Genomic DNA, 10,596 nt, shown 5'->3' with positions numbered 1-10,596 from the left:
TGTTTTCTTCCTTGCTTCCATTTCAGTTTTCAATTCTTGAACTGTTTCCATTACCTGTTTGATCGTTTTTTCTTGGTTTCCCAGGGTATCATGTACATATTTACTCATTTCTTCAAACTTTTGTTATACTTCTCATCCATTTCTATAAGGGCATTTTTTACATGTTGTTTAAGGGACACTATTGCTTTCATAAAGTCAATTTTTTCCACTTCTTCTGTGTTAGGGTGTTCAAGTCCTTCTGTTGTAAGATCATTGGGTTCTTGTGTTTTCATGTTGTTTTTCAGATTATTGGGTGAATTCTTGCCTTGGTGCCTGCCCATCTCCTCCTATCGATGCTATCTAATGGGTCTTTAAAATCGGGATCAGGTTTCCCTGCTGGCCAGGTGCTCCTCTTACGAAATGCCCTCGCTCTGTTTCTTGGCTCCTGCCGGGGGCCAAGATCCCTCTCACCCCTCAGAAGGGTCTTCAGGAACAGGACCAGGCTCCCCATTTGCCAGGGACATCGCCAACAAAAGGCCTACCTCTTTGATTTAATTGTAGTGGGGGCGATCTGCTCTTGGTGTTGCGCGCCGGTCCCCGCTGCCTGCATCTGCCGCCGCTGTGTCGGTCCTCTTTTTCTTTTTTTTCAAAGAGATCCCTGGGCCTGTACCCCCAACCCTATATAGATTATAATCAACCCCTAAATGATGTCCCTAACCCTGAGGACAAACTTTATTGGGACAGGGGACATTGTCTTCTAGATTACTTCCAGCTGTCATGAGGGTGATGTTCTTTCTAAAGGATCCTGTGAAAGTAAAATGATGGTTAAGTTCCAAGATTACTGCCTGGGATAATTGCAAATAGTCTCTGAGTATTTGCTGGAGGTCTGACCAGAACATTGTTGAAAGCGGTGGCGGGGCTGCGTCCCCAACACCCCAGCCGCTTGGCTAGCTTATGCCCGAAATAATAACACACAAACTGTATTCATTTAAGAACTGCTTGGCCCATGAACTCTAGCCCTTACAGGCTAATTCTCGCACCTGGACTAGCCCATTTCTAATAATGTTTGTAAGCACCCCAAGGTGCGCTTACCGGGAAGATTCTAGCCTCCGTCCATCATGGTGTCTCTGCTCCAGAGAGCAGAGCTGTTCAGTCCCTCTGGAAGCAGAGCAGAGTCTGACCTCACTTCCTCTTCCGCCCAGAATTCTATTCTGTTTACTCCTCCTATCTATGTTCTAAGCTATGCGGCCAAGCAGTTGGTTTATTACTTAACCAATGAAATCAACAGATTGATATATGACACTCCCACATCACTTCCCCTTTTTCTGTTTAAACAAAAAAAAGGCTTTAACTTTAACATAGCAAAATTACATATAACAAAAACAGTTATCAAGTAAAAATTACAAGCCCAGACATGATGGGCTAAATCCACTTAAAAACCTGAGAAACCTTAAAAATAAGGGAGAGTTTAACACAGATTTTTGATNTAGGGTGAGAAGGATGGAGTCAGGTGTTGCTGGACAGACCTTCTCCCAGTGTTTGTGTCTGCTTCCTGTCTGGTGACAGCAGAAAGATACACCCTTGAAGAGGGCCTAAATGTGTCTTGGGAGGTTGGGAGGCAGAAGGTCAGGGGACTTACATGGTTTCTCTCCTCTTCAGGACTCAGGGAAAGTGCCAGGCAGGTATACCTGTCTCTCCCAGATGCATAGACTTGAGACCCAGAAATCTCCCATGGCTTCTTATCACATCCGCCAGTACCAGAACAGAGACTATAAACGTGTCCTGGATTTGTTCATAAGTGGTATGGAGGAGCACATCCCTGCCACCTTCTGCCACCTGCTGACTCTGCCCCGGACCCACCTGCTATTACTTGGGGTGCCGCTTGCTGTGGTCCTGGTGTCTGGCTCCTGGCTGCTAGCTGCTATGAGCATCTTGTTTGTGCTCTTTCTGCTGAAGCTCCTTGCCAGACAGCCGTGGAAGAAGTATGTGGCCAAGTGTTTGCACACTGACATGGCTGACATCACCAAGTCCTACCTGAATGCACTTGGCTCTTTCTGGGTGGCTGAGTCTGGGGGAGAGGTGGTGGGCATCGTGGGTGGTCTACCAGTCAAGGATCCCCCATTAGGGAGGAAGCAGCTGGAGCTCTTTCACCTGTCTGTGTCCTCACAGCATCGTGGACAGGGGATAGCGAAAGCTCTGACCAGAACTATCCTCCAGTTTGCAAGGGATCAGGGCTACAGTGATGTCGTCCTTGACACCAGCATGTTGCAGAAAGGTGCTCATGCCCTTTACATTAGCATGGGCTTCCGGAAGACAGGACTGTACTTCATGGGTGCGTTCTGAAGATTAGTGGATATTCCAGCAATTCAATTTAAGCATTCCTTTCCTTCTGCTTAGCAGGTGGGATGAGACCTTTGTTCCTGTGCGGGAAGCACATCCCATTCACTCTTCATGAACCAGTGAACCCTGTCATGTCAGTGTAATGAGCAATAAACACTCCTTGCTGGTGCACACCATATTCTAATGCATGTGATGACTGAGTTGGGGCTTTGAAGGTTCTAACACACTCCTGGATTCTGGGGTGCCTGTGTTTTATATACCTACCCCTATTGTAGAGTTCTGCCTGTCTACCTTGGGATGGTTCATGAGTTGGGCAAGGGGCTGGAGACTGAAACATGCACACACAAAGGGGGTGTCACCCTGGAAACAAGAATGCTAAGAAGGCCAATTTTATTCTGTTCCAGGGCAGCTTATATAAGGCTCTCCTTGACTAATGGCCTTGTTCTAGCTCTGGGGATTTTTCAGCTGGAAGCCCAAGATAAACCACTCCCCTGCCATAAGAAACTCATGTGGGTCTCGTGCTCGGAACAGCAGCAAGCGTAGGAAAGCAAGTTGTTTACTCCCGCAGGCAAAGGGTCACAGAAAATTCAGGGTCTGAGCGTCTGCGGCTCCCAATACCCCAATACCTAATATATGTTGAAATAGGAGCGGCAGGGCTGTGTCCCCGGCACCCGGCCGCCCGCATGGCTAGTTTATACCCAGAAATAATTACACGGAAACTGTATTCTTTCAAACACTGCCTGGCCCGGCTAGGTCCAGTTTCTTATTGGCTAGCTCTTACATATTGTTCTAACCCATTTCTAATATTCTGTGTAGCCCACGAGCTGGCTTACCAGGGAGGATCTTAACCTGCATCTGTCTGGCGTGGGAGCATCATGGCGACTCACTCACTCAGCTTCTTTTTCCCAGAAATCTCCTCTGTCTACTCCGCCTACCTAATTTTCTGTCCTATGAGGGCCGAGGCAGTTTCTTTATTATTAACCAATGAAATCAACAGATAAGATACAAGACCCACCTCCATCATTTCCCCTTTTTCTGTTTAAACAAAAAAAGAAAGGCTTTAACTTTAACATAGTAAAATTACATATAACAAAACAGTTATCAAGTAAGAATTACAGTTACAATATTTATATCTATTTTATCTCTTATCATAACTAAGGAAAACTATAACTATTCATTCTTCAACTCCATCAAAGACTCCAGAAGGATATAATATTACCTATCAAACAAGAAATAAGAAAACTCTAGAAATGACAGAGACATCTCGCTGCCTGGACAGTCACCCAAAGTTCCTCTGTACCGTTGGGGCATCCATCTTCGGCCTACAGGCCCATAGTATCCAGCAGACATTCTCATCAAGCAAGAAATTCCAAAGACAGTTCAGTCACTTTTTGCTGTGTCCTGCAGAATGTCTCACAGACTCTTTCATGAAGCAGGAACCCCAAAAGGTCATCTCACCTTTAGGCAAGTTCAGCAGTCCTCTCTCTGCGGGTTCTCTGTGTCCAGTTTATGCAACAGTCCAGGCAAGAGCAGTTTCTTGCCCAAATGGCTATCAAACTCCATAAGGATTCTCTTCGATGCCCATCTTCCTCTTGAAATAGATTGGTGCTGCCAGGAGCAAATGTGTCTCATTGTCATGAAAAACCCTAAGTTATTAAAATATCTTAAATGCCATATTCTGCAGCCTTTGAAAGATATGAAGAATGCCTATCTAACTAAAATATCTCTCTATATATCTAGAAAATCTAACTAACATGACTACAAGCTTAAGTATTAGCGATGATTATCCATTAACAACCTATATTTCCTAATTATACATTACATTTTTAAATGAACTACACAATCACAATACCTTAATCAAGATCAAAAATACATATACATATAACAAAATTGACCATAAAATCCATACCAATGCAAATTATTCATATCTATATCATATCCCCCTTTAAATGTAAAAGAACATTTATAAACAATATTTGGGAACATGGGCGTAGTTTTTTCTCTACAAACTGCTTCCTGCTGAATAGGGGCGTCGTTAATTAGGTTGTTCATGATATAACCTGTATGCTAGTTTCATCTCAGTTGGCAATTGAGCGAAGCAATTTTTTGAGGGTATTCACAGCAACCTTTCAGGAGGGCGTGGTCTATCATACCAAATCGGAATAGATGCAATCCACAGGGTCTCATCCTCTGCAAAAACAAAAGAAGACCCTCTCCAAAGCATCATATCCTTAGACCCAAATTCTGAAATCATAATACCCTTATATCCATTTTGGTTTAGATTGGCAGCCCATGTAATGAAATGTCTCTCTGTACTTAGCTCCTTCACAGTCAAAAATTTTAAAGAAAACACAATGTACATAATCCAGACTCTCTGTGAATTTTCCATTTTTACGTGGCTTATATTTCTTTATTTCTTTTAATCTATAACTCTCTGTACTTCTGTACTCTGTCTCTTTAAAGACTTTACCCTTTTTCTTTTTAAGACATTAACTTTATTCTTTATATTCTTTTTCTTCTCTTTCCCAAGCCTACGTACATTTATCCAACAGTGTCTGAATCTGTTTTATTGTGAATCTGTAATTTCTTTACTATACAGGAGCATTTCTTAAAATGTTAAGCATTTCTTAAAAACTTAAGTTGCACCATTTACAGGTAATACGGTACTGCCTGTGTCCTGCCCAGTCTAAACCTTAACTGCACGGTTTTAAGGTAATTACGGTAGTTCCTGCCTGAGATCAGCACAGTTCAGCATGGAGCAGCCGCTCCTGCCTCAGAGTCATTTGGTGCCCCTGAACCATTCACAGTTTCAGGCACACAGCAAGTCCACATTGGAGCCGCACTCAGCAGTTTAACTCTGAGACTGAGTGTGCAGCACAGAAACTCTTTTCATCCAAGTTACAGCCAAATCTGACATGCAGAGCACTGCGCAGTCTGAAAATGCGTCTCTGTATAGCGGCAGGAATCCGCCATGCTCTTCCGCCTGCCTAAGCCTGATTCTGCCTTCTGCCCAGGTGCAGGCGGGGAGCTCTGAGCCATCTGCACGGTCTCAGAGCACTCTCCTCCGATCCCAAGCGGAACACAAACATCCAGTCCCATAAAAGCCTTGAAATGCTTTAAAGCCAGAGTTCATGCTGGCAGCACAGCCCCCAGGAAGCCGCGCTTTAAAATGATGTAGCTTATTTTTCTGCTGTTGTAGCTGAATCAGGAATCTCTCTACAGCACGCCACCAACAAAACAGCAAAAATCTGTGTTAAACTCTCTCTCCCTTATTTTTAAGCCTTCTCAGGTTTTTAAGTGGATTTAGCCCATCACGTCTGGGCGCCATCTGTTGAAATAGGAGCGGCAGGGCTGCGTCCCCGGCACCCGGCCGCCCGCATGGCTAGCTTATACCCAGAAATAATTACACGGAAACTGTATTCTTTCAAACACTGCCTGGCCCGGATAGTTCCAGTTCCTTATGGCTAGCTCTTACATATTGTTCTAACCCATTTCTAATATTCTGTGTAGCCCACGAGCTGGCTTACCAGGGAGGATCTTAACCTGCGTCTGTCTGGAGCGGGAGAACCATGGCGACTCCTCACACAGCTTCTTTTTCCCAGCATTCTCCTCTGTCTACTCCGCCTACCTAATTTTCTATCCAATAAAATGGGCCAAGGCAGTTTCTTTATTAATAAGAAATCACTCCCACATCATTTCCCCTTTTTCTGTTTAAACAAAAAAGAAAGGCTTTAACTTTAACATAGTAAAATTACATATAACAAAACAGTTATCAAGTAAGAATTACAGTTACAATATTTATATCTATTTTATCTCTTATCATAACTAAGGAAAACTATAACTAACCATTCTTCAACTCCATCAAAGACTCCAGAAGGATATAATATTACCTATCAAACAAGAAATAAGAAAACTCTAGAAATGACAGAGACATCTCGCTGCCTGGACAGTCACCCAAAGTTCCTCTGTACCGTTGGGGCATCCATCTTCGGCCTACAGGCCCATAGTATCCAGCAGACATTCTCATCAAGCAAGAAATTCCAAAGACAGTTCAGTCACTTTTTGCTGTGTCCTGCAGAATGTCTCACAGACTCTTTCATGAAGCAGGAACCCCAAAAGGTCATCTCACCTTTAGGCAAGTTCAGCAGTCCTCTCTCTGCGGGTTCTCTGTGTCCAGTTTATGCAACAGTCCAGGCAAGAGCAGTTTCTTGCCCAAATGGCTATCAAACTCCATAAGGATTCTCTTCGATGCCCATCTTCCTCTTGAAATAGATTGGTGCTGCCAGGAGCAAATGTGTCTCATTGTCATGAAAAACCCTAAGTTATTAAAATATCTTAAATGCCATATTCTGCAGCCTTTGAAAGATATGAAGAATGCCTATCTAACTAAAATATCTCTCTATATATCTAGAAAATCTAACTAACATGACTACAAGCTTAAGTATTAGCGATGATTATCCATTAACAACCTATATTTCCTAATTATACATTACATTTTTAAATGAACTACACAATCACAATACCTTAATCAAGATCAAAAATACATATACATATAACAAAATTGACCATAAAATCCATACCAATGCAAATTATTCATATCTATATCATATCCCCCTTTAAATGTAAAAGAACATTTATAAACAATATTTGGGAACATGGGCGTAGTTTTTTCTCTACAAACTGCTTCCTGCTGAATAGGGGCGTCGTTAATTAGGTTGTTCATGATATAACCTGTATGCTAGTTTCATCTCAGTTGGCAATTGAGCGAAGCAATTTTTTGAGGGTATTCACAGCAACCTTTCAGGAGGGCGTGGTCTATCATACCAAATCGGAATAGATGCAATCCACAGGGTCTCATCCTCTGCAAAAACAAAAGAAGACCCTCTCCAAAGCATCATATCCTTAGACCCAAATTCTGAAATCATAATACCCTTATATCCATTTTGGTTTAGATTGGCAGCCCATGTAATGAAATGTCTCTCTGTACTTAGCTCCTTCACAGTCAAAAATTTTAAAGAAAACACAATGTACATAATCCAGACTCTCTGTGAATTTTCCATTTTTACGTGGCTTATATTTCTTTATTTCTTTTAATCTATAACTCTCTGTACTTCTGTACTCTGTCTCTTTAAAGACTTTACCCTTTTTCTTTTTAAGACATTAACTTTATTCTTTATATTCTTTTTCTTCTCTTTCCCAAGCCTACGTACATTTATCCAACAGTGTCTGAATCTGTTTTATTGTGAATCTGTAATTTCTTTACTATACAGGAGCATTTCTTAAAATGTTAAGCATTTCTTAAAAACTTAAGTTGCACCATTTACAGGTAATACGGTACTGCCTGTGTCCTGCCCAGTCTAAACCTTAACTGCACGGTTTTAAGGTAATTACGGTAGTTCCTGCCTGAGATCAGCACAGTTCAGCATGGAGCAGCCGCTCCTGCCTCAGAGTCATTTGGTGCCCCTGAACCATTCACAGTTTCAGGCACACAGCAAGTCCACATTGGAGCCGCACTCAGCAGTTTAACTCTGAGACTGAGTGTGCAGCACAGAAACTCTTTTCATCCAAGTTACAGCCAAATCTGACATGCAGAGCACTGCGCAGTCTGAAAATGCGTCTCTGTATAGCGGCAGGAATCCGCCATGCTCTTCCGCCTGCCTAAGCCTGATTCTGCCTTCTGCCCAGGTGCAGGCGGGGAGCTCTGAGCCATCTGCACGGTCTCAGAGCACTCTCCTCCGATCCCAAGCGGAACACAAACATCCAGTCCCATAAAAGCCTTGAAATGCTTTAAAGCCAGAGTTCATGCTGGCAGCACAGCCCCCAGGAAGCCGCGCTTTAAAATGATGTAGCTTATTTTTCTGCTGTTGTAGCTGAATCAGGAATCTCTCTACAGCACGCCACCAACAAAACAGCAAAAATCTGTGTTAAACTCTCTCTCCCTTATTTTTAAGCCTTCTCAGGTTTTTAAGTGGATTTAGCCCATCACGTCTGGGCGCCATCTGTTGAAATAGGAGCGGCAGGGCTGCGTCCCCGGCACCCGGCCGCCCGCATGGCTAGTTTATACCCAGAAATAATTACACGGAAACTGTATTCTTTCAAACACTGCCTGGCCCGGCTAGGTCCAGTTTCTTATTGGCTAGCTCTTACATATTGTTCTAACCCATTTCTAATATTCTGTGTAGCCCACGAGCTGGCTTACCAGGGAGGATCTTAACCTGCATCTGTCTGGCGTGGGAGCATCATGGCGACTCACTCACTCAGCTTCTTTTTCCCAGAAATCTCCTCTGTTTTCTCCACCCACCTAAGGGTGGGCCTTATCAAGGGGCCTGGGCAGTTTCTTTATTAATAAGAAATCACTCCCACATCAAATATACATATAAAATACATATAATGATGCATTAGGAACAATGCGAAAAACAATGCATACATTTTGCTGTTGAGTCTGAAGACTAGAATTTTGTAGTCGGGCCGGAGGGGCAGCTCACCCGAGCCTAAGGACACTTTGCTGATTTAATGTAAGTGTGGGAATGAACATGGAAGTCTCTCTGTTCCTGTGTCCCAGGAAGTCACTGGCCTGTGGTCATTGACCTTCTCAGATTAGTGGCTGATACTTTGAGCCCATTTTTAAAAACACTTTGACAGTTTTATAAATGTATGCACTGAGTTTTCTGTGGCTTGGTCTTCACCCACATAGGTTTTCATTTCAGCTAAGCCCAGTCCAGATACAAGACAGTAGCTCCCACGTGCTGGAGACTGATTCAAGCATCAAAGGCCTATGGGGAAAACGACTAACATCCCAGGGCCTTGAGCTGTTTTAGCTCATGTTCGTGTCCTCAGAGTGTGACTTCCATTAAGGAGAAAAGCAGATTTGTACAAAATCACAAGAAAGCTCATTTACCCCAGGACTTCGGGGAAAGTAAGTTTCTAAGCACCCCCTGTGTTTGCGGTTCAAAAGTCCTGTTGTTTTCATGTAGAGAGATCTGTTTTCTCAGAAATAGAATATGGGTCTTCACACACCCAGAACACTGCCCCTGACACACACACACACACACACACACACACACACACACACNTTTCAGCTAAGCCCAGTCCAGATACAAGACAGTAGCTCCCACGTGCTGGAGACTGATTCAAGCATCAAAGGCCTATGGGGAAAACGACTAACATCCCAGGGCCTTGAGCTGTTTTAGCTCATGTTCGTGTCCTCAGAGTGTGACTTCCATTAAGGAGAAAAGCAGATTTGTACAAAATCACAAGAAAGCTCATTTACCCCAGGACTTCGGGGAAAGTAAGTTTCTAAGCACCCCCTGTGTTTGCGGTTCAAAAGTCCTGTTGTTTTCATGTAGAGAGATCTGTTTTCTCAGAAATAGAATATGGGTCTTCACACACCCAGAACACTGCCCCTGACACACACACACACACACACACACACACACACACACACACACACACCTGTGCATGCAGTCACTGGACTCTCCTTACAGGGACATTAGAAAAATTTGCTTTTATCACTTCAGATAACCACGATGCTGTCTTAATTAAACTTTCTGTGCAGCTATTTTCTATGCAGTGAAATGTTGAAGGACACTTAAAAGAAATTGCACAGTAGCTCAGAATTGAGAAATAGATGTTATTTATTTAGGGGTAAACTCACAAATCAGAATCCTCTGCTTTAATGGACAACAGAAACTGAATCCAGCAACTGGAAGGAGAGCAGATGTATGTTCTACATCAGATTATATAGTATAAGAGGCCATGTCCCAATGGGCGCATAACCACTGGCTGTAAGACTTCCTACAGCACCTCCCCTTTTGTTTAAATAAGAGAGTTCTAAGCCTAATTCAAAATTCTATACAATAAGAACAAATATAATCAATAATTATCCTAACTAGTATAATAAATAACTTGGCCAAGTCATGAGAGGACAGTAACTACAACTATCTAGTCTTCAACCCCATTGGAGATCCAAGAAGGGAAATAATATTACTTGAGTATGCAGGAAGTGCAATCAAGCAACTTCCAAAATGTGCAACAAATGACAGAGACAACTGGCTACCTGGGCAATCACCCAAAGTCTCATTTGCAATGTTGAAGCAACCAACTTTGGCTAAAGCCTAGAATAACTTATAGACCATTTTCAGAGGCAGGAAAAGTTTCAAAACCATCTTACCCTGTAATGGCAAGATTTGACAGTCCTGCTTATCCATTTCTGGACATCATGTATCTTATCAGTTGTTGAGGCACGGGCATTTCTTTTCCCAAAGGCCAGTTTTTTTT

At 42.9% G+C, this 10,596-nt stretch overlaps 2 protein-coding genes across 5 annotated transcripts in view; both read left to right on the top strand.

The window, feature by feature from the left end:
• Positions 1-10,596, top strand: part of LOC126515323 (probable N-acetyltransferase CML1) — a 108,053-nt gene that overhangs the window by 83,834 nt on the left and 13,623 nt on the right. The gene's annotated exons all lie outside the window — the stretch shown is intronic.
• On the top strand, positions 1,681-2,394 carry LOC126515328 (putative N-acetyltransferase 8B). The gene has a single exon (XM_050164912.1). It carries the CDS (start codon positions 1,681-1,683, stop codon positions 2,320-2,322), a length of 642 nt encoding a protein of 213 aa, XP_050020869.1. The 3' UTR covers positions 2,323-2,394.

This window comes from Alexandromys fortis, unplaced genomic scaffold, assembly GCF_014885135.2.
Source record: "Alexandromys fortis isolate MF-2015 unplaced genomic scaffold, M_Fortis_MF-2015_v1.1 scaffold_138, whole genome shotgun sequence".
In the NCBI taxonomy this organism is placed as follows: domain Eukaryota; kingdom Metazoa; phylum Chordata; class Mammalia; order Rodentia; family Cricetidae; genus Alexandromys; species Alexandromys fortis.
This window is presented reverse-complemented; position numbering and strand designations above follow the sequence as displayed.

Excerpts from the sequence above, each read along its gene's own strand:
- LOC126515328 (XM_050164912.1), top strand. The coding sequence starts at position 1,681 with ATGCATAGACTTGAGACCCAGAAATCTCCCATGGCTTCTTATCACATC.